Source organism: Labeo rohita, chromosome 7 (assembly GCF_022985175.1).
Source record: "Labeo rohita strain BAU-BD-2019 chromosome 7, IGBB_LRoh.1.0, whole genome shotgun sequence".
NCBI classification, from domain to species: domain Eukaryota; kingdom Metazoa; phylum Chordata; class Actinopteri; order Cypriniformes; family Cyprinidae; genus Labeo; species Labeo rohita.
Window position 1 is genome coordinate 50,144,409 of NC_066875.1, and position 23,745 is coordinate 50,168,153.

General features: G+C 35.6%; 2 protein-coding genes and 1 long non-coding RNA gene across 3 annotated transcripts; 1 reads left to right on the forward strand and 2 right to left on the reverse strand.

The window, feature by feature from the left end:
* The first annotated feature begins 1,184 nt into the window (after nucleotides 1–1,184).
* ltb4r (leukotriene B4 receptor) lies at nucleotides 1,185–10,091 on the forward strand. Its single transcript, XM_051115772.1, has 4 exons — nucleotides 1,185–1,305; nucleotides 3,639–4,171; nucleotides 7,784–8,057; nucleotides 9,598–10,091. Exons 2-4 carry the CDS (start codon nucleotides 3,675–3,677, stop codon nucleotides 9,967–9,969), a joined length of 1,143 nt encoding a protein of 380 aa, XP_050971729.1. The 5' UTR covers nucleotides 1,185–1,305; nucleotides 3,639–3,674; the 3' UTR covers nucleotides 9,970–10,091.
* A 522-nt stretch (nucleotides 10,092–10,613) lies between these two features.
* Nucleotides 10,614–14,241, reverse strand: LOC127168728 (macrophage mannose receptor 1). The gene is made up of 5 exons (XM_051115773.1): nucleotides 14,217–14,241; nucleotides 13,979–14,017; nucleotides 13,531–13,887; nucleotides 11,731–12,093; nucleotides 10,614–11,573 (listed from the first exon to the last, which is right to left on the reverse strand). The coding sequence occupies exons 2-5, from the start codon at nucleotides 14,013–14,015 to the stop codon at nucleotides 11,203–11,205; spliced, it is 1,128 nt and encodes a 375-aa protein (XP_050971730.1). The 5' UTR covers nucleotides 14,016–14,017; nucleotides 14,217–14,241; the 3' UTR covers nucleotides 10,614–11,202.
* A 5,325-nt stretch (nucleotides 14,242–19,566) lies between these two features.
* Nucleotides 19,567–21,838, reverse strand: LOC127168649 (uncharacterized). The gene is made up of 4 exons (XR_007828126.1): nucleotides 21,352–21,838; nucleotides 21,220–21,268; nucleotides 20,905–20,998; nucleotides 19,567–20,171 (listed from the first exon to the last, which is right to left on the reverse strand). It is a non-coding gene; the product is annotated as an uncharacterized LOC127168649 (long non-coding RNA).
* Between the last annotated feature and the right edge of the window lie 1,907 nt (nucleotides 21,839–23,745).

Here is a 23,745-nt window from a genome sequence, read left to right on the forward strand (position 1 = left end):
GTAAAGATCATGACGACATTTTGTTCATTTCCTACCGCAAATATATCAAAACCTATTTTTTGATTAGTAATATGGATTGAACTTCATTTGGACAACCTTAAAGGTGATTTTCTCAATTTATTTATTTACTTATTTATTTTGCACCCTCAGATTCCAGATTTTCAAAAACTTGCATGTCGGCCAAATATTATCCTAACAACCCATACTGGGAAGCTTATTTATTCAGATTTCAAGATTTCATATATCAGTATAAGATATCAATATACATTTTTCAGATGTCAATAGAAGTAAAAATAAATAAATAAATAAATAAAATAATAATAATAATAATATACATACATATATATATATATATATATATATATATATATATGTGTATATATATATTAATATATGCTTCTTTTCTCTGTTTAAACTTATGTAAATGGTCATATGCTGACCTTAAAAGTTGACTGGGTTGACATTTTGTCCACTTTACATGTGGACATTGTTAAGGCCTTTCTTTTTTTCGTCCTTTCTTTCTTTCTTTCTTTCTTTCTTAAATAAAGGCAACTAAAGAAAGTAGAAGTGTGAAGTGATTAATCACATGACGCAACATGTCACTGTGGAGCAGCATGAGTTTTGCGCAAGCAGCGTCGTAGGTCTCTGAGGCCACTGGAATACAGATATGTGAAGTTGGAGCCATTTGTGCTTGCAGCGCACAACTGCTTAAAAGCCAGGTTTGTTTCATTCAGATTAAAAGAATTTCTTCAGCGCTGAAAGATAAGACAAAAATGACCCAGCGCTGCGCAGAATCACTATGGCTGATGTTGCGTGCCTTGTTACGACAGTCTAAGAACTGGAAACGGTCACTTCCCTGTTATGAAAACAGCATGGGTCATTTGGAAATCTAAGTATTACACACACACACTCACAGAAAGATACATACGCACTGCAATTATTAGTATGATTAATAATTCACTTCGTTGTGCAAATCAACTCAGATAAAAGATAAAGTGGGTTCGAGCAAGAGGGAGATAAGAAGGACAAAATGCAACTAAAAGAAAATATATCTAAACAATACATGAACCAAGTCATACAAATGTCTTTTTTTGTGCATATTATGTGTTCTTTGCTCTTTCCTGTCTGGGGCAACTCGTTGTTTCTCAAGTGCAATATGTGAAGAGGAAGCTATGACGTTAGATAGCGCAACTATTTAAAAGATGGCAATGATAAGGACACTTCAGAGACATTGTTTAGGACTGATACTACAGTACACTGCCACGCTAATGTGCTCGGCTGTGGAAAGGTTTCCAACTAATTGAGGTAAGGCTGTTTGAAGTGTATTCATAATCGGGTTTGTGTGTGTGTGTGTGTGTATTTCTTGCTACATTGTGGGGACCAAATGTGCCCACAAGGATAGTAAAACCTGATTTTTTTTTACATGACCGCCCTGCTGTCAAAATAAATAAATAAATAAAGGATTAAAAATAGTAAATGATGTTTATCTGAAAATGTAACAATGCAAGTAGGTTTTCTGTAAGGGGTAGGTTTAGGGTTAGGGTTGGGTTAGGGGATAGACAATCTTTTGGTCAGTATAAATACTGTAGAAGTCTACGGGAAGTCCCCACAATTCACAAAAACAAACGTGTGTGTGTGTATAAAGTCTTCTGAATAATTGAACTTGATTACTGTTTTTCTAAACATCTTATCTATAATAATCAATTTTCACAAGCTAGTGATTTAAATGTTCTTTAGGTACTTTACAACACCGCTAAGGGAGCGAAGCATCTTATCAGTCATAAATGTGTAAAAACATGGTCAACACCTTTATCAGCAGGAAGCGCTTCATAAAATATAGATGACTACCATCATACATCAAACACAGGTCATGACCCAAATCTATAACAGTAACTTTAACCAAAATCAAAGTCAGAATTCAAAAAAAAAAAAAAAAAAAGAAAAAGACAAGAACTGCAACCATAAGCATATTTTAATTGTGCAACGATGGCAGTGTCAAAGTTTGTGGTGTGCTTGAAAAACAACACATCTTGGTGTTTCCTCAGCATCTCGTGCCACGGGTGTTATATTAAGATGCCGTGTTAAATTAGAGAAGTTACGCTTTGAAAACAGTCTCCAGACTTCTGCAGGGTGTCGTTGTGTTGCATCTAGATTTTCAAGGACAAGCAAGAACAAGGTCATCTCTGCCACCTCGATGAGTTTTATGGCACGTAAATATAAAAATCCCAGTCATAGTGTGTAATTTGATGCTTTTGTGGATTTACTTAAACCAAAAGAGGAAATGCTCTTTGTGTTGTGCAATATCACTACTTGCCAACACAGCAGAAAAAATACTAGATACACATTAATGCATTTTCTTTCTGTATTGGATTGTGTAACAACATACACTGTAAAATCTAATTAGTTGGGCTTACTTAAAAAAAGCATGCAAACCGATTGCCTTAAAAAAACTAAGTAAAGTGAAATAGGAATAGTATATTGTACTGACAAATGCTTAGTTAGTATAGTTTACTTACACGAGAGTTCTAGTAACTAAAAAAGAACTGTAGGGGGTACCTTTACTTTAGACTTAATATAGCTACTCACTGACTCCTAGAGTGCATTGCGGCATGAATAAATTGTGCAATTGCTTTGTTTTATTGTTGTTGTTTTTATTTGCTAATTTTATTTACTGTTTTGTGTCAGTAGTAGCACAACAAAAAAAGAAAAGAAAATAATAAAATAGTTATTGTCACAATTAATAAAAATAAAATTGAGTTGTTACCATTGTTGTGATTCATGTGCTGAATGTTAAAGTCTCACTTTGACTAGAGCACATTACCATAAATATCAAAGGATTGTCTTACTCTAATTAAGTTTCTCAAGGTGTTTATGATGAGCATTGAAATTGTTAAAGATCATTTATAAATATATTTAAAAAAATTAGCTAATTAATTAAGTTATTAATTAACAAAAATGAGTGGATTACCTTCTGAAAGTAATCTACTTATTATTTTTTCTTCCCTTGAAATCAAAAATTATGATTTCATGCTACATCAAGAGAAAAAAAAAAAAAATAACAAGATAAACAAAGTTCCAAGTGCCCAACCAAAGGGAACATTAATCACTATAATGGTAAGTGAAAAACAAAGACAAAAAAAACCCCACATTTTACGAAAATCAACATCAATTTATGAAGTCAGCTTATATGATGTTCTACACAATATTTCAGTTGTATTGAAACAACATTCAAGATGACTTTGGGAAATGAGTGAATATAACTAGTGAAAAATAATTGCAGATTAAAAATTGCCCCACCTCAAAAACTTTTCTTTTCTTCTTCTTCTGTTTTTATTTTGCAAATTAGCAACATATTAGTGCACTGCTGCCTCTCACTGGTTTATTAATGTCATTGGTTCCTTTGTGGCTACTTGAATATTTTAAGTAAACATCACTCAAAGTAGTAAGTAAATTGTTTTACTTGCCTTGAAAGTAGATGTAACTTGCTAAAACCTAGTAAGTATAGCATCTAAGTAAAGATAACTAATTATATCTAAGTAAGGTAAACTATTGGATTTTACAGTGTATACTATTTTTCACCTTAAATTCCTCCCAAAGGTGATCTTGTTTTCGCCTCTTTGTTTTCTTTCTCTCCACAGCAAATACGAGAAGCAACATCGTTAACTTTGAACCAAATGGCCACTCCTGTTCCTACGAATACCTCAGTCCTATCCGGACCGTCTCAGTCTTCCCCACCATCCATGCCCCTGTCTCAACAGATCGGGATTGCTATCTTAGTCATCGCCTTCGTGTTTGGTTTTCCCGGGAACCTGTTCGTGGTGTGGTCGGTTCTGTGTCGAGTGCGTCGCCGCTCCGTCACATGTCTGCTGATCCTGAACCTGGCCGTGGCGGATGCGCTGGTTCTCCTGAGCGCTCCGCTGTTCCTCCGGTACCTGGCGGGAGGGAGAGGTTGGGAGTTTGGATCCGCCATGTGTAAGACGGTCCATTACCTGTGCTGCGTCAACATGTACGCCTCCATCTACCTGATCTGCCTGATGAGCATGGACCGCTGGCTGGCTGTCACAAAGCCGTTTGTGTCGCAGAGGTTGAGGACTAAGAAAAGGCTCCTGTCCATCATGTTTGGAATCTGGGTGATGGCTTTTCTTATGGCTTTGCCCATGCCATTCTATCGGTACGTCTAAGTATTTATTTATTTATTGATTTGAAGACATTTAAAATACAAATCACACTTTTTTCAAGCAGTTACATCAGTCAAGCACAATATTTAGAACAGCAGATTAATAATATAGCGACCTCGACCATGGATCCGATTGCCCCAATGTATAATTCAACATAGGATCAGGCGCGAATTAACGCACAGGCTTACCTAGGCTGCAGCCTATGGGCCTCGGATTCCAAAGTAAAACGCCCCCGCGCATTCAAAAGCGTTGTGTTTTGAGAGCGACTCCCTGATGCGCGCAAATTAGGCTACATACAATATCTAGACTGTTATAAGTATGCAGGCTATAATAGGTTGTGTAGTTGTCTACAGCTCTGTATCATGCTTGAAAATTTGGTCTCTATGCACTTAAAATATTGAAAGAGTAGCCTAATTTGATTATGGCTGCACTTATTGTTTGCACTTATTGTTTGCACTTAATAAGACTAAGAAAGAACTGTGTTAAATAACGTGTAAAAATCTCACCTCGTCTCGTTCTCGTGAACCCAATCTCGTGTCTCATCTCCTCTCGTGAGTTAAGTGTCGGCGTTAAGGATAATCAAATAACAAAAGACAAGGAGGAAAAAATCACTCTGCTCTTGACAGAATAGCATTTGTAGCTTTATATGACTGTAAGTAGTTACAATTGTGCCCCGCCACATCACATTCACCTCTATGCAACCAATAAATTACTCCTAGAGCACAAAATTGTTTGCAAGAGCATATTTTTCTTAATTTGATCTAGTCACTTGATTCTGCTTTTAAAATGCACCAGATGTATGCATTTAAATTTAAAATGAACTAAATTTTGTTATGGCAGGCATACCCTCTAAACCCCCTGGAGCAGAGATCTTGAACTCAATTCCTGGAGGACCGCAGCTCTGCAGAGTTTAGCTCCAACCAGCTCCAACTCACACCTGCTTGGAGTTTTTAGTAATCCCGAAGACTTTGCTGGATCAGGTGTGTTTGATTTATGGTTTGGTTGGAGTGAAGATGTGCAGAGCTGTGGCCCTCCAGAAACTGAGTTTCAGACAACTGCCCTAGAAATAAGTTTAGCCAACTTGAAATATTAAGTTGTACTAAGTAACAACTTAGATATTTTTGTTTGTTAAACTTAAAATTTAATTTAAGTTGAATCAACTCAAATATCTAAGTTGTCACTCAAATATCAAATATACTAAGTTGTCACTTAGTATACCTTAGTATACCTTAACATTTCAAGTTGGAAACCTTTTTTTGAGTTGACTGAACTTAAAATTTTAAGGCAGCCGAGTAACAAATTATTTTAAGTTAACTCAACAAATTGTTTTATGGGAATGTAGAGGAATCACTGTATTATTAATATTACTTTAACCTTTGTAATGCCATTTATTTTATTTTATATTTTATATTTTATTTTATATTTTATATTTTATATTTTATTTTATTTTATGTACGTCATATTTGTGAAGAAAAAAATATATAAACATTTATCAAAAAAATTTAAATAATAAGACATAATCAGGAAGAATGTGTTACCAGTAAAATGAAGTCAGCATCAACAATTAATCTTTGCACAGAAGAGCACAAATGTGGGATATTTACAGACTTTTTAAAAAGACTCATAGGTGGCATTAATACATTTCATAAAAACAATGATAGGAAAGAAAAATGAAACTGAAACCACCAGTAGGTGGCAATAAGTCACTGTCTTTGTCACGAAATCATTCATTCAGTCGATTGACTGTTTTTATGAATGGGCCACTGAATCACTGATTCACTAGATTTGTCCAATAACAGATTAATTCATAAACAAAACAGTGCTGTGCTTGGAGATGCGCAGTGGCTCAGCTGTGACTATTCTGAACTATTTTTGTTGACGAAATGGAGCAAAATCAGACAATAGTGTTTCTAAAAAGTCACTTAATATTAACTTTTGCATACAATCAAAAATGTATAAAAGCATTGTATAAATTAAATTTCACATTTGCAAACTCCATTTATAATCATTAAAAAGCTGTCGCTGTCTTAGTTCACCAATATCTAACAAACTTCCATTTTAATTAATAAAGATCTCTACACTTCACACTAAATCTATTATCACATCAGCTCTACAGTTTGTTTGTTATAATGAATGACAAAAACTGCTGTCTGCGTTCACGATCTGTGCCGTGTTGTAAACTCTTGTAAACTCCGCCCACCAACCATAAATGCATGCCATTGTTTGATGATGATGGTGACAGAGAAAAACGAGTACTAGACTTTGCCTTGTAGATGCAGGGTAAATAATGGTAAATTTTGTAAAAATTGTCAATTCGAATTGTTAACTCGTCTTAATATTGTCTTGGAAAAACCTTGTCATTCTTCTCAGTTCAGTACATCAAGTCAGGGAAAGTCAGACAAATGTTAATATCCTCTATATTACTCAAGTCAGATGAGGAGGCATTCACCAAACACAGCTTACATTTCAAAAAACACACTTGAAATTGGTTATAAGTGATTGGATATTGTTAATCAGTTAACCAATTAAAATTTACAATGCTTACATTATGTTTTGTAGGACAGTTAGCACTTAGGCAACACAGTTTCAGGGCAAAGTAGTGTACATTTTTGGTGAACTGGTGGCTAATTTGTATGAATTTGTATGGTTATACATTTTCTTACATCTGTGAATCTGTGAATCTGTCTATTCTTATTATGTCTCCCCCTCAATGGGCACTGGATGTTAATGTAATGTCATTAAGACGCTGGAGTCCAGTGTTGCTCAGATGTAAAATTTTGGTAGGAAATAAAACTGGGTTAATGTCAAAATCCGATGTTACCTTGACTTCAAGATTCATTATTGGGCAGTCATTTTGGTTGGATGAAAAGATAAGTTGACATCAAAATCTAACGTTAGCTTGATGTCAAAACCAGATGTTAGTTTGACAAGGTTCAGCATTGGACAAAAATAAATTTTGGTTGAAAATAAAAATCAGATTGACATCAAAACCAAACATCTGCTTGACGTCCAAACCTCCAAAATTGGCTTGATGTTGTCTTTTGATCAACCTCCAACTCTGAACAGATGAATTTCATGTTGTGTGGATGCTGACATTGACATTTAGCAGATGTTGGTTACAGTACCTCACAACTAAATGTTAGTATTGGACATGAATGTGACGTTGGCGTGAGGCATTTAGATGTTCAATTTTATTTAGCTACTTACCTCTTCGATTTGAAACCAACAAAATATCAACGTGTTATAAACCGACACTTTAACAAATTGTATGGAGGTTAATCTAATGACATTTAGTAGACTTTGGGGTTTGGTTACTTAATACCTTTACCTAAAACCAACAAATTACGTTCTGTTAGATCAATCATTTGCTTTAGAAAAACAAATAAAACAAATTGTGGCTATAATGAAATGGCATTTTGTAAACTCGAGTTAGAATTACAGTAAGTGATGAACGGAGCAAAATTCTAGTACCACCGCAACTCTGTATCAACAACCAGAACAGAAACTATTGGCTGTACAAATAATTGCAAACCATCTACTTTATGTCCTTTTTTATCTGACTATCAATCTGTCATCTTATGTTTTTCAAATCTTTGCACCAACAGTTCCGTGTGGCCAATCCGTCCAGGTGTGCCCATCTACCTGTGTAAGCCTTACCACTGGGACAGCAATGCTCATAAAACCTTTCAGTACCTGTCTGAGACTATTCTGGGTTTCCTGCTGCCTTACACCTTCGTCCTGTTCTGCTACATCTCAGTGATTCATCGACTGCGTAGTGCCATGTTCCAGCGCAAAGGAAGAGGAAACTTCCTCATCCTCCTTATCATCGCTGCATTTACAGTCTTCTGGCTGCCGTATCACATCATCAACATCCTACAGGTGAGCTGTATGATGCCGTTAATATCTTATTGCTATAGCCTATGTCACAGGTAAACATCACATGATTACACACCAATGGAAAAATGTTCAAACTAGGATTCTGTTACACTCTGCATCTGAAGCACCACATTTATAAAATGATCACGAAACAACACTTTAAATTTCCACATTAAGGAAGTGTAACAAATTATTGATTAATTGTTGTTCAGTGTTTTAAAATCCTTTAAAACAACTGGATTTCATCAACATTATGGCTCAACTTGAAAGTTTCATTTCATCTGTTGACAGTGTTGGAAATTAACAGAATTACGTAATTTAATTACAAAATAAATGTAATTGTAATCAATTACAGTTACTGAGGAAAAAAAAACATGTAATTAAATCACAGTTACTTATGAAAATATTAAGAATTACAAAAAGGGTTAGATCTGAATTTTGTTTATACACCCACGTACATATTTAATTGATTTCTTCATAAGTTGAATGAACATAAATATGAGACAAAATTGTTTCAGGAGTTCAGGACACAGAATAGGACACATGCTTACTCAAAATCTTTTGCTTTATTTTTTCAGATTTGTTCTTTTTTTTTTTAAAGCCATTGTTGGATGCCAGTGTTTCCTGGCATAACTATGCAAATATTTGATTTCAAAAACATTATCATAGTGATTAAACTATTTCTTGTTATGGTTTAAAATCTTTATTTAACATCAGAATGATCTCAAAGTAAGTGTGATTTTGTGATAACTGAGCTTTAAAATTAAATGATTATAATCTTAATACAAGTGATGAAGGATTTTGAAAGTCTTACAGAGTTGAATCAGTCAGTGTTGAGTATACTGTACGTTAACCCATGGCTTGCATGTTTTAAAAATAATTAACCGTTAAAAGCATTAGAAATTTATCAAAGTAATCAGATGTAATCAGTTACATTACTTTAAGAAAGTAATTGAAAAGTTACACTACTTATTACTTTTTAAACAGGGTAGCTTGTAATCTGTAACCTATTACATTTCCAACCTTTCCAACACTGCCTGTTGACCACAAACACGCTTGACTTAATGATTGTCTTGAAAGGTCACTTAGAGCGAGGCAACTCTTACGTAAATTAACCATGGTTTTACTACAAACAAAACCAAAAACCATGGTTACTATAGTTAACCCATGGTAACCACAAATTAACCATGGTCTTGCTACACTAACCATAGTTCGACCATGGCATTTGTAGTAAAACTATGGTTCTACAAATGGTTTTTCAACACATTTATTACATGGCTACTACACTACACTATAATAAAACCATGGTTTATTTTTTTATAAGGAAAATCATTTAGGGATATGTTATTTAAATATCCATTCTGATTGGTCAGTTTACTAATGAGAAGTTTTTACTCACTATGTGAAATAAATAACGACTTTTTACAATAAAAAAGTATTTGAGTTATGCAAATTAATGGATGAATTGTTAAAAACAGCAGTTAGATTGATCACTTTTATCATTTTTGTTCTTCTTTTTTTTTTTGTTGGTCTGTGCTCACAGGTGATTGGGGTGATGCAGGGCTCCTCCTCTTCTATTTTAGAAGCAGCAATAGTGGCCCGTCCCAACGTGACGGCGTTCGCCTTCTTGAGCAGCAGCGTGAACCCCGTCCTGTACGTGTTTGCTGGCAGCTCTCACATCCGTCAGGCTGGTTTGGGCTTCATGGCCAAACTCTTTGAAGGAACCAACTCGGAGTCTGCCTCCACCCGCAGCAGTCGGGGCTCTAATGCAGAGAGCTCCGTTTTCACCAAGCTGTCTGTCAAGTTGAGTCGTAAAGGGGACGATAGGAGAGAAGAGACCCCTGGTGGTGAAAATGAGACAATGGCAGACATGCACAACAGAGATGAGATGAAGACTCTGACCACCCTGCATTAAAGTGCTCATATCATGCATTTATTCCGTTGAGGTTCATTTATAATTTTAGTAAATGTTGTTGGACTCGCATTATCGTAGTAACATCATCTTCTGCTGCTGCTGTTATTTTATTTTATTTTTTTTGCTGTGTGAAAATGCTAATTTTGTTGCGTTTCATACTTCTACTGTTTACTGTATTTGTTTGTTTGTTTACACAATATGAATATGTTTGCATGTAAACAACATTATTCATTTGCTTACATCCACACCAAATTTAGGTGTTCAGCTTGTAAATATATTCTATTTACATCTCTGACGTGAAACGCAAATATAAACTGTGAGTGTCATTGTTAGTCATATCCCATTACATATCATTCTTATCACTTTGACTCCTAAAAGTCCAAAAATATACAAAAAAAAAAATAAAATGAAAAACTAGTTTTTTACAAAGCTGTATGAAATATTTTATTAAAAGTATAAACAATTTAGTTTTTGTTTATTATGGGAAGCAACTTGTACACATTTGCAATAAATACTGATAATGAATGTTTAATTGTGCTTGTTCATCAACTTCCGCCTTTTTAAATAAGTTTTAAATAAGATTTAATCCACTTTTGTTGAATTTTATAATTTAATGATCATTCTGATGTTGGGAAATATTTAAGAGATGAGGTTGCTGGTTGTACATGTGTTTATTTGAGCTGCCGTTGTTGACACATTCTTTTATATTTAGTACAAATATATTATAGATATTTTATATCCTATACCTTAATTCCTTTAAGAATAAACAATATTTCATTTAACTGAAGCACATAAAGCTGGTGCTAAATGACTCACATTCAACCAGTCATTTCTAATCTAAAGACATGATTAATATGTAATATACAAAATATATGAAAAAGAAAAGTAGCCACAGCATGTTGAAAAAATCTGTTAAAACTTGCATTAGCAGTGTTTCTGGCCTTTCAGGCTCTTCAAATGGAGCAAACAAACTCGCAGGAATCACACTTATGCATCAACAAAAATGCATCCACCTGCAGACCTTCAAAAGAACAATTTACAGCTCAGTAACTGTTTACTGAAAAATACGTTTGAACTATATTAACAAACATCTGAGCAAAAGATTTCTGCCTTTTAACCCCCAGGTATGGCTGTCTGCTGAAATTACTATATGTAAAATTATTACTGAAGGTGATTAATGAAAATAAAGTTAGAGGACGTGAACACACAAGAATGTATCTCACATGAAAGGTCTCACTCTAAATTTCTTCTGCAGATGAAGTTGAGTTTGTCAGTTTCAGGACGGCTGATCCAGCGCTGATCTCCTCCAGACTGAACTGCTCCAGATCTCACTGTGTGTTCACAGTCCTCCTCTGATGTGCCGTTCCCTGGTGCCCAGTTCTGATAGCACACGGTCTCTCCGCTCACCCAGTACCAGATGCCCACAGTGCAGGAGTGACGTAAACCCAACCACACCGCCGCAGTAGACGCCCATCTAACCACATTCGTCACACGACGCTGCATCTCTTCTGAATGATCCGAGACCAGATCCACATGATTCTGTCTGCAGTATCTCAGAGCTTCAGACCACGTCCGATTCTCTTTGATCAGAATCAGTTCAGGATCTACAAACAAAACAAACCACAAGCAGAAACTATAGAAAGACTGATCAAAAACAAAATGCAGAACAAACACTGTGGATGAATTTTTCATGTCAGACATAAACTTTTAAAAGATCTGGAGGTGATGGATTAATTGTGTGTTTTGTGAGGATCTACTCACCTTCGTAACACACAAAAGGAAACTGGTGGTTGTTGCAATGCATGTCTAACCATTGTCCCTGTGCCCCTGTGTTCAGTTCAACAGCTGTACAGTTTTCATCACCTTCAACATTGTTAGGTTCATGAGTGCTCCAGTATCTGAATGAGGAGTCACTCTGATCTGACCACTGCCATGAGTCTCTGACTCTGAACAGACCGATCCAGACATGTGATCCAGATAACTGTCTATCAGTAATAAACTGTTTAACCCATTGATTCTCATTCTGGTTTCTCACACTGACCAGATCAATGTGATTCTGTCTGCAGTAACTCTGAGCGTCTCTCCAATTCATCGTCTGATTGACAAAGACAAGTCCTGTGCTCTCTTTGAAGATAAAACATGAATTAACATTTATGAACATTTGGATGATTTTAAAGCTTTCTGTTTTTCCATTATGTTTTCTTATGTCTCTATGGGATACTTGATTCAGCAGCATGAGAGAACCGTGAAACAGAGGAAGATGTTACAATGCAGCTAAATATGCTAGTTATCTAGTCCATAGAAACATATATTTTGATTGTAGACTAGTAATTTATACATTAATATATAGTGATCATCTTGATGTGTGACTTTTGTATGTTTCAATGGGCTATCATTAGTACACGGACTAGATTTGAATTAATCTAAAACAAAATAATTTACTGGTTTGTGTTGAGATTTTGAGTGCTGAAAATATCAAGCTGCATCACCTCTAGTCACTGCTGTTTGTTTATGAATGCTATCGGATCTACTGATAGTATATGAAGAGTTCAGATGCAAAACCAGCTAAAAGCCATCTCAGTCAAAAATGTACGGTGACCGGGAGGGAACACTTTCGTTTCACTTAAGTTTGTCGTGGCCACGAGATGCTATGATGAGGGAACGACATCCATTTCTCGTGGCCACGTCTTATTATGTTGAGGAAACGACATGCGCTTCTCGTGGCCACGAGTTTAATGCGTAAACAAACCTGCGTGACCATAGTAACCCGGGATTATCAGAGATAGATTTATTACTATTTTACTTTGAATTAAGGAATTATTATATTAATTATTATAGAAATTAATACATTATTAAATGATTATATTAACAACAAGGTATGCTGTCTATGTGAATGCTGTCTGTGCGCGATGCATTAGAAAGAAATTTATCATTAATAAATATTACCCAAAGTACAGCAAGAGGCGCCTCAAGTCGGACAAAATTTCTAACCGGCATGCACTTCTTCAAGTCAGAATTTGATCGAGCTGCGCAGCGCTGCGTTAAGTCGAACACACCTATAGTATACGTGCATCAAATACTTTTACTTCAAACTCCCTAAACTCCAGCCTCAGCCCAATCAGAAGTACCATTACTTACATAGAAACCTATACAAAGTAGCCAGAAAGAAATGCTCAGATGGATTTGCATCTGAACTCTTCATATATATATATATAAGTACATATAAGTATAGACCAGGGGTGCCCAATCGACGTTCCTGCAGAGTTTAGTTCCAACCCTAATCAAACACACCTGTCTGTAACTATCAAGTGCTCCTTGATCCTAATTAGCTGGTTCAGTTGTGTTTGGTCAGGGTTGGAGCTGATTATATATATACATATATATATATATACATATATATATATATATATATATATATATATATATATATATATATATATATATATATATATATATATATATATATATATAATTAGTAATAGTGTTTAATATTGCACTAAAAATTGGTATATATGCATGTATAAATTAATGGTGGTCGAAGTTTTAAATAGCTGCACTCACTGTTGTTGCAGATGAAATGTCGGTTATCACTACATGGCAAATCATGCCATTGTCCATCTAACATCATAGTACAATCATCTCTGCCTTCTGGTTGTCCAGTAGCCCAGTTCAGATAGAGCGCAGGTTCACCTGAAGGCCACTGCCATTTATCATGACCCGTCTTCTGCAGCCCAATCCAGACATACCGAACATTTCTATCATTCACACTCTTCTTCAGCTCGTTCATGTCGTTCATGTTGTCAACGGTGGCCAGATCTGTGTATTTCTCTCTGCAGTATCTCTGAGCTTCAGTCCAGTTCTTCCTCTGATTTATAAAGTGATACTGACGCTGAACACATTCAGATATGGAGCAAAGGGCTGTGAAAGAGAGGCTTTGCTTTAATGATTTCATAACAGGATCAAACCTAATGAAACTAGAAACTATGAATAAAACCACAAACACGCTCACCAATGAGAAGAAGAATGAAATATAGAGTTTGGTCCATATCTTAGGAAGAAAAAATATTGAAAAACAATAAATATTCTTATTTATGTTGAAGTGAAGTATGATGAAAGAAAATAAATAAATAAATAAATAAATAAATAAATAAATAAATAAATAAATAACCATCTTAGCAACATAGCAGGATTTTCAGTTAATGGCTGAAGAATGAACATTTAAGTTGTTCTTACTTTAGAACACTTACTTTTTTTGTGTGTTTCTGTCCTGAGTCTAATGTTTCTGTCTACAGCTTCAAACAATGTGATTATTATATCTGCTTCCCTCCGTCACATCATTTGTTTATTACTCTAAAAACCCCTATTTCATATTTGCTTCCTCTATATTTACATAATTTTCCCCTAATTTGCATACTGGTGTGTGTCAGTCAGTATCAGTCAAAATGAATATTGACTGTAATCAAAAAAGTATATACATATGACAACTCATAATTTAGATTTTAAATTGCACAACTAAAAACATGTTTTAAATGTTACTGGTGGGCTGCATAACTTGTGTTACATCCCTCTTGAGCTTGACATGCAGGGGAGCGCGGGGCACAACCTAACACGTTCTGAATTTCTCAGTTTGTGTAAATCCATGTGGGGTTCAGGGTATATTTTTTTTACTGTAAAAAATGTCCGTTAAAATAACAGTGAAATGCTGTAAAATCACAACATTAAAATACTGTAAATTGAATTACAGTGAAACATTGTATACTTTACAGTGTAATTTAGTAACATGTTAAACTAAATGTAACTGTAAATTCAACATCAAAATGATGTTTTTTAAACATACTTTCTCTGTGTAAAAGACATATTGATGTTATTTTGACAAACAAACACTGTTTTTGCAATACAATGCAATACAGTATAAATGGCAATGAAACTGTGTTAAAATTACAATTAAATTCTGTAGACTTAAATAAAAACATGCATGGTTTCCAAAATGCTGTAAGAAAGACTGTCACTTCAATGTTGCCTATTTATTTAGCCTGTTATTATTTAATGAAAGGTGAGCAGTATTTGGATTGTTTTAGCAATGATTTTAGGGGGAATGTTCAAACAAAACACCCTGGGTAAATGAACACTGAAGAACGTTGGAGGACCAGTGCAAAGTGTCTCTGGTAAGTAGCCTAAAATCGTTGAAAATCTCTATTTTTTTCTGCTTCTGCTTCAGTTCAGACATCCTCATTGGATTCTTTGGTTCCTATAGACGTTGCCAAGGTGAGATAACATACGTTCTATTCCACGGAGAAGCCTATCGCTGCAGCCTGTAGGATTTGGATATCCATATCCAAGTCGGCCATATTCATTACGTCACGTTCGATGAGATATCTAAGTAAAACAAACTGCAAAACGACAGAAGACAACTACCAAAAGACGAACTTTATGCTGGTAAGTGACCACACATAGTGTCTTATGTTCATAACGACTTTGCTTTGTTGACATTGGGGAACAGTAATGCACGTGATACGGTGATATTTGCCTCTTGGATAATGTATCGTTGTCGTGTCAATTTAACGTTAACGTTAGCTGGAGCAAGCTTGTTCATGCAATATTATTGCGAAATTAACTATACACATTTTCAGTTTGCTAAATTATGCAAGATTAGTAAGACCTAAGCTGCTGTTATAGCTAAATATGAGTTCGGCATGAAAAACACTAACGTTAACGTTAGTTTCCAGTGTTGGCCAAAATAACTAAATTCAGTTAAGCTTCTATAGTGTTGTATCTGCATTTAGTAAGCTTCAGTCATTGCAAGAGTTTTTTTGTACTTTGTACTTAAGTCCGCGAGCCTAGTTTGTTTCAGCCATATTTGCTGCGCGCGCGCCCTCACTCTGCAAGAACTCTCTCTCTTCTCGTCGTCGTGGTGTTTACAACGCTTTATACAATTTTGATAGAAAATTAAGTGCTACCTGCTTATATAGCGTGGTAAGTCTGCACTGCCTTTTAGAGACAACGTTTTTCAAATATGTGTTTGTCAGTTGGGTGAGGTAATGTTAGCTATTCTTTCGGGTGTTATGTGAGAGTTTAGCACTAGCTAAAATGGTTGTCTGCCGTTTTTGCAACCGACATTTTGCAAGTTTGAAAGGTTATGTACTGCACTGTAGAATCCACAGAAATGAACCCCGTTGTGTTTTTAAATGTGAATCCGCCGGTTGCAAGCAGACATTTTGTACATATTCAGCGTTTAAGGGTCATTTCTATCGCAAACTAAATGCGCCCACGCCCTCTGTTCTTTCTGATTGTCGTACATCAGCCATTATTGCGAATTTTGCTTGTGCTGTTCCACTGTGTGCGCGCCAATTTCAGGCCGTTAAAGAACTTCTATCCCACTTAAAAGAACATCTTGTGGAGGGGAGACCTGTGGCATGTCCGGTAACAGGCTGCAAAAGTTCGTTTACTTTAAAGTCATCCTTTACTGCTCACATGTCCAGGAAACATAGGGACTGTTCAGCTAGTACCATCAGTGAAATATATAAGGTTACACCACAGTCCTCTGATGCTACATTTCATGATGCCTCCCAGAATCTAGCCCCAAATGATGCGCCAAATAATGACTTGCCTCAGAATTTGAACGAGACTTTTCTTAGAAATATGTGCATGTTCTATCTTAATTTGCAAGGCCAGCTCCTCCTTCCAGCTTCAACCATACAAATAATTGTTGAAGAAATGCAAATTTGCATGAAATGGGACAGGAATACACATTAAGTAAACTGCATACACTTTTGAGAGAGGAACTGAGTCTGACAGATGATGCCATTGATAAAATTGAAGCCTGTTTGAGGGATTCAGATCTCTTCTCCAACTCTCACCAGGGCCCACTGAGGTCAATATATTCAAGAGCACACACATTCAAAAGCATGTTCCGGTACATAGAACCTACAAAGGTTGCATTAGGAAGTGATGAAAGTTTGACACAGAGGTTTGCTTATTATATTCCAGTGAAGCAGACATTGGCCAACTTATTAGAATCTGAGTTATGGAAAAATGCAATATCACAGTCTTGTGACTCAGATACAGATGTGCTTTGTGATATAAATATGGAAAAATCTGCAAGTCAAACAAGTTCTTCACAGAAAATCCAGGGTGTCTTAAGCTGATTCTGTACCAGGATGCATTTGAAATCGTAAATCCTCTTGGCTCAGCAAAGAAAAAACACAAACTTGTTGCAGTCTACTTTTCTGTTGCTAACTTACCTGTTCATGTGAGGTCCAACACTGATCACATGTCCCTTGTCTTACTATGTGGTGAGAATGATTTAAAACACTTTGGACCTGGTAAGATCTTTTCAGAGTTGTTACAGGATTTAAAAGATTTAGAAGGAAATGGGATCACTGTTGGTGGTGAAACAGTCAAAGGGGCTTTGTATTGTGTTGCTGGTGACAATTTGGGATCACACAGTATTGGAGGGTTTACAGAAAACTTCAGTCAATCTCAGTACTTTTGCAGATACTGTGAAATTACTCGACGTGAGTTTCATGATGACCCACATGTTTGTGGTCCACAGCGCAACCCAGACAATTACGAGGCAGCTCTTGGACACCTACAAGCAGAAGGCATCAGAGACGTCAAAGGAATTAAGGTAAATTCTGTTTTCAATAACTTGGAATCCTTTCATGTATGTCAGCCGGGTCTTCCACCTTGCTTGGGCCATGACTTATTTGAGGGTATCGTATCCTATGATGTTGCACTCTTCTTGAAGTATTTCATAAAAACAAAGAAATGGTTTACATACTCAATTTTGAATCGGCGAATCAAACAATCCAAATATAAAGGATCTGATGCCCTCACTAAGCCATGCAGTGTCAACCCCGTTGCATGCAAACTCTCTGGTCGGGCTGTGCAAAATCGGAATTTTTTGAGGTTGTTGCCTGTGCTGATTGGTGATAAGGTGCAAGATCCAGATGATGATGTGTGGCAGTTAACGCTACAGCTTAAAGATGTTGTGGATTTGGTCTGTTATCAGAAGATTTCCGTGCCACAGGTAGCTTATCTTGAAATCACAATCCAAGACTATTTGGATTCAAGAAAGGGCTTGTTTCCTGAGAATCACCTAAAGCCAAAACATGATTACTTGCGGCATTATCCCGCACTAATTCTAAAATTTGGCCCACTTATCAGACTATGGACAATGCGGTTTGAAAGCAAGCATGCCTATTTCAAAAGGTGCGCAAGGCATTTGAAAAACTTTAAAAACATCTGTCTTACTTTATCTGAAAGACATCAAATGTTTCAGGCGTATCTATCGGCTGGACTAGGATGCAGTCAGTTGTTACATGTGAAAAACAGTTGTACTTTTGTCCCCAGCCTTTACAGTGATGCAAGTAGGCATGCTGTTACTGATTTTGGCTTTTCTGAAAATGACACATGTGTCTCCACAGACATCCAGTATAAGGGCACATCATATAAGAAGGGAGATTAGACAAATTTACATTTCTTGAAATGATAGCGGGGCAGATTGTAACGCAGTATTACAACGTTCCCCATCAGCGCAACTGGAATATGAAAGTGGTTTGTGTCTTCTGCTGGTTTGCCAGCATTAATAAATGATCTAAACTCATGAAAAACAGATTGGATATTAAAATAAAACAAAGCAGATTTGTCTCATTTAAAATAAATAAATAAATAAATTTAAAAAAATAAAATTTGAGATAAAAAAATTTACTTCAGCCATAAATGTACTTACACTATGGTAAAATACATTTTCAGCAATATCTTCAAAAGGCTTTTGAATTTTGGCACACTTTTGTCTCTGTATAGTGTTGCTATGGCAACTAGTAAATACCATAAATTTAGTCAAGATAGCATGTGTGGAAATATTTAAACCACGTGTGTTACAACTAACCCCCGCGTTAGTTTGTGCCTCACGCTCCCCTATGTTTGCGTTTCTCTGTTTTGGACCAATTTTTATATGTTGCTAAAACAAACAACTCAGTAATGAGCTGATTGATGAGGGTTGAGTTAATTAGTGAAGACAGGTGATACTGGTTACTGAGAGCCAGTGGTGGTTCTGTGGTGCCTTGGGCGAATCACCCCTTCTCCCAGAAAAAAAAATAAATAAATAAATAAAAATAAAAAATAAAAAAATAAAATAAATACCTTCAGCTGTACACTCAAAAAAATAATCTGTTGAACGAACATGATTTAATCGTAGCACCCACTATGCATCTAAACAAATCAAGTAAACTTGGACTGAATTGAATGTTATTTCAACGCAATATACATTTGTAGATTTAACATGATTTTAATATGTCAGTGTAACTTCTTTTAAACTAACTGAATCAAAATGTTTGTATTGTGTTAGTCTAATCAAATTTATTCTTATTCACTCAATGCCAGTAAAGCACTTCAATTCAACCACATTCTGCCTTGTTACATCAACTAGTTGTCTTGTTCATGAATGGTTTTAGTAGTTTAATGAATATCTATCTTGTTGTTTCAATTAGATTTGTTTTAGATGACAGCACTTAGAAACAAGACATTACCCAAAGCTCAGTAATTACATAAAAAGCACAGAAAACATGCAAACAATTTTAATTTTTTACTTTATTATTCAGCTTTAACATCAAGTTTAAACTGCTTTCTTCAATTTAAGTCTCCTATCCATTTAAGTTTTTGTAACACAGTGTAGAAGAAACATTTAGCCAACAAAATCTTGGCTCTTGAGAAAACTGATCCCCAAGCTTGTAGGACCTTAATGCCCTTTTGGACTTAAAACTTCTAAAAATTAAGCCATTTTAACAATTTTAACATTACCCTTTTCATGAATTTGTAAGGTAAACCTGGACCTGACACACAAAAAAGTAACATTTGAAAACAAACAAGAATGAACATGAATTTATAACAAAAAACAAACATTGATATTGTTTTTGAGGAACTGTGCCTTGGATGACAACCTCTGTCCATTTAGAAAGATCTTCCGCAAGAATTCAAAAGTGCATTTGAGCTCTGGTGGTTAGCTCAGGTTCAAACAGTGCATCAGTCCAAATAACAGAGCACAAGCCTGTGCAATGCTACTTAAGTCACTTAGGACTTCCACACCTTCAATACGGACACCATTGTCCAATGTCATCGTCAGGCAGCGCTCCCTCCTTTAGTATGTCATACACTCCCATCACAGTTTGCTCCCTGGAACTTTATGAGTCAATGTCTTAATCCTGTGGGACAAAATACATGAAAGATCACAAACAAAAATTAGCTCAAATATTTATTACAAGAATTGCACACATATATACTCACTGGCCACTTTATTAGGTACACCTGTAAAGTAAACTTCAATCCACTACAGGAGCTCTGCTGTGAATTTGACATTTATAGGGTTATAGTTTCAAATTTTTAAGTTGAAATTGTCACAAAGGTGATAATTCTACTATATGTTAATTATTGAAGTCACAGTGGGTGCTGGAGTGTTATTGCACTGCATTATATTATAAGATTGTTATAATTTATTTGGCTACCACATTTAGAGTTGGATAAAACATTAGAACCATCTTAGAATATAATGCACTGCAATAAAACAAAACCATGCAAGTACAGTTTTCTGATGCCGTTTATGTACTTATATATACATTTTTTTGTAGCATGCCTCATCTGCATTTCAGATCAATTTTAATTTTTAGTAGGGGTTTACACATAGTTTTGTAAATTAGGCCCCATGACAGCTCAACCAATATAAATAAAAAATTCATTGGTTTAGTGCATCAACCAGTTCACATAAGAAATACGTCATGGTGTGTCATCAGTTTCCTATAAATGAACAGTTTGTCCAGCTCAGTTACTTGACAGAGTAAAGTGTTCTCTCTTGTCACATTTTTGATGTAGCAAATAGGGAAAACACAGCCCAGTACAGAATATATGGGCTTTTAAAAAATTTTTTCCTCATCAACTCACCAAATATGCCTTTACTAGTTTTTCAGGGTCTTCATTTCATGTAGGTCCACAGAGACTTGATGACACAGGTTCTTCTGGTATGTATAGTGTCATCCTGTAGGGTGGGGACAAGATTAACTCAAACTTCGGTGGCGGCACATCTTAAGAGTACTGAATGTGTTGCTGTCTGTAGAATGTAAGGGGTGAAATCTATACACATGGGTTTTAAGTCCCGCCCATGTTTTAAACATGCATGGACAATTTAAATATACACAAACATAATGATTGTAGCTTCCAAAGCAATGGTTTAGTTTACAATGCTTAAGTCATTTATACCTATAACTCTTCTTTGCAACACACTTCCTGCACTGCCACATACACGTCACTGAAAGAGAAAGAAAAGGAAAGTTCAGTAATCAAAGATAGTTAGTTATATACTATATGTGAGCATTAAGAAAAACTACTTACCATGTAATTAAGGTGAGGTTCACACCAGAAGAGCATGGGCACAGCTTTCTATTGTGACACATTTTTTGTACATAAAAAGGAACATTTTCACTGTGGGGAAAAAAAAAAAAAGTAAACAAAAGATGCAAACTAATTTACCCTAATGTGTATTTTAAAAACTGGGCCGAAGAAAATTAGCACTACTGGGTGCTGTTACTAAATATCAAGAGTTTTACTTATATTTCTAACTATATTCCCTGAATAAAAACATGCATACAATAATTATTAATTGTACTGTATTCAATAAGCTGGCTAGCATGTTTATTCAAACTCTGTGTTTGAATAAACAGAAATGTCTAGTTATAGAAATTTTAAAGTAATAATACTAATATAATACTAATAATAATACTGATATACACACAGGAAGGGCCAAGCCAACATTAGTTAATTTAGCGAATGATGACAACAGTCCATCCGTTGGCATACTAAGCAAAATCTCAAAAAAAAAAAAAAATCTTTTTTTCCCTCACTCTAAAAACATTAACTAGACTGAAAAGAGCGATGAGAAGTGCACCCTGATTCAACATTAAGTTTTGGTGTTTCGGATATAACCGATAGACTAAGCTAAGTAAATGTACCTGGTGTATATCGTAAAAATGGCACACTATGCAAGCTACATTAGTAGGTTTACGGTGTGTTCGAGTATTCACTTTTTCTCGCGTTTTCCCTTCCCATCGTTGGGGTACTTAAGGTTTAACGTAGGTTGTTATGTTATGTGTAGGCTTAGTTACCATTGTATTGTGACAGAAATGCACCAACTGTAGTGGATCTATTAACGTTAAGTTGTAACTCGTATCGACAAAGACATGGAATTTAACCCAACACGTGCTTCTAGCCTGAGAGAATAAACCTGTTTAGAAACATCGCCACAGTGTCTAATAACTTATTTTAATCTATAATGCTACGTTACTAATTACAAACAGGTACATATTAATCAAGTACTTACCCTCAATATCAAGAATGCAGAACGATTAGACGCAGCAGTTCAAACCGCCGGCGCTCTCACAGCTCCACTTCTTCATCCGCCTGTACCCGCGTGTTTCCGCCGCAGTGCTGAGCATGCGCAGTGACTCACCAGAGAGAGTCGTCGATAAGAAGCGCCTCAAGTCTCATTGAATCAACAAGTGCTTATCTAATTCATTTGATTATTTCTTAATTTAGTTTCAAATAACAAGAATGAATCACTTAACAGAAGTAAACTTGTTATATTCTTGTTAATCAGACATATTTGTATTTTGCAAATCAAGCAAGTGGCTAGGTGACTTTTTTGAGTGTACAGTAAAAAAAAAAATAAAAAAAAAATACCACTTTAATAAAGCAAGTGATGTCACGTTTGTTTGGAAAAAAACAACAACAAAAAAAACAACAAACAAAAAAAAAAAACCTGTTACAAAAGTACATTTTACTGTCTGGTTATGTAAACTAGTTGCACAGAAGGATTGTTGTTGCCCCTATGTGTAATAACAGCAAGCAACATAGCATAACATTAGTGTTATCTTTTGTATTTTTTTGTCCCCCTGTTCTTTTTTTCCTCTGCTCACTCTGCTTCATATTTTTTTTTACCTTTGCTGCATCCAAAACTGCATACTTTCCTACTATATAGCAGGTAAAAAGCAGTAGGCGAATGCAAGGTCCCACCCACTGGGCCAAAAAGCGAGGTCCGTCAGCTAGGGTGAAGGTGTTCTGCGTGTATGTCTTTTCTGGCGCTTCTGTAAAAAGTAACTTGATTTATTAAAACTTTGTTCTCTATTTTTAACTCTGACTTCTTCCTTGTTTAAATCTGACTCCAATTTTAAGTGTTTACAAATTGTGATAGTAATTTTAGGTGCTGATCGTAATGTCAGATATGTCATAATTTAGACGTCTGATTATTTCGGACTCACTATACTTTCAACTATCCGTTCATTAATGATCTGGTATCACTTAGAAATTCACTCAGCCGTTTAGCGAACCCACGACACAAACTCGCCAGCTCTGGACTTACTCAGAGGATGAGGGATGATTATAATATATCTTAAGTGGACCGCACTCTGTGTATCCCTGCCATAAAATATATTTTTCCTACAATCATGAGAACTACAACGTGTTAAGCCAGTGGCAGTCAGAAATCGGAAGCCCATAATGGTGTTCCCCATGGTTCATCCATTGGTACTTCGGTGTGATCTGCCCTGGACTCAGAATTGCGGAAAATACCAGGCTGCAATTTAATCTACTAGAAATAATGATTTCTGAAGAGTCTAAAATGAATCAAGAAATAACATTTTATTTTGCCAGGCATAGAGAAACATCAATGAAAAAATAGTAAATTCAATCAATCAATGGAGGAAATACATCAATTAAAAAAGAATGGATTGA

Excerpts from the sequence above, each read along its gene's own strand:
- ltb4r (XM_051115772.1), top strand. The coding sequence starts at position 3,675 with ATGGCCACTCCTGTTCCTACGAATACCTCAGTCCTATCCGGACCGTCT. Across the intron at positions 4,172-7,783 it reads TTGCCCATGCCATTCTATCG|TTCCGTGTGGCCAATCCGTC; the intron begins GTACGTCTAAGT and ends TTGCACCAACAG. Across the intron at positions 8,058-9,597 it reads ACATCATCAACATCCTACAG|GTGATTGGGGTGATGCAGGG; the intron begins GTGAGCTGTATG and ends CTGTGCTCACAG.
- LOC127168728 (XM_051115773.1), bottom strand. The coding sequence starts at position 14,015 with ATGGACCAAACTCTATATTTCATTCTTCTTCTCATTG. Across the intron at positions 13,888-13,978 it reads TTTCATTCTTCTTCTCATTG|CCCTTTGCTCCATATCTGAA; the intron begins GTGAGCGTGTTT and ends TCTCTTTCACAG. Across the intron at positions 11,574-11,730 it reads TCCTTTTGTGTGTTACGAAG|ATCCTGAACTGATTCTGATC; the intron begins GTGAGTAGATCC and ends TTTTGTTTGTAG.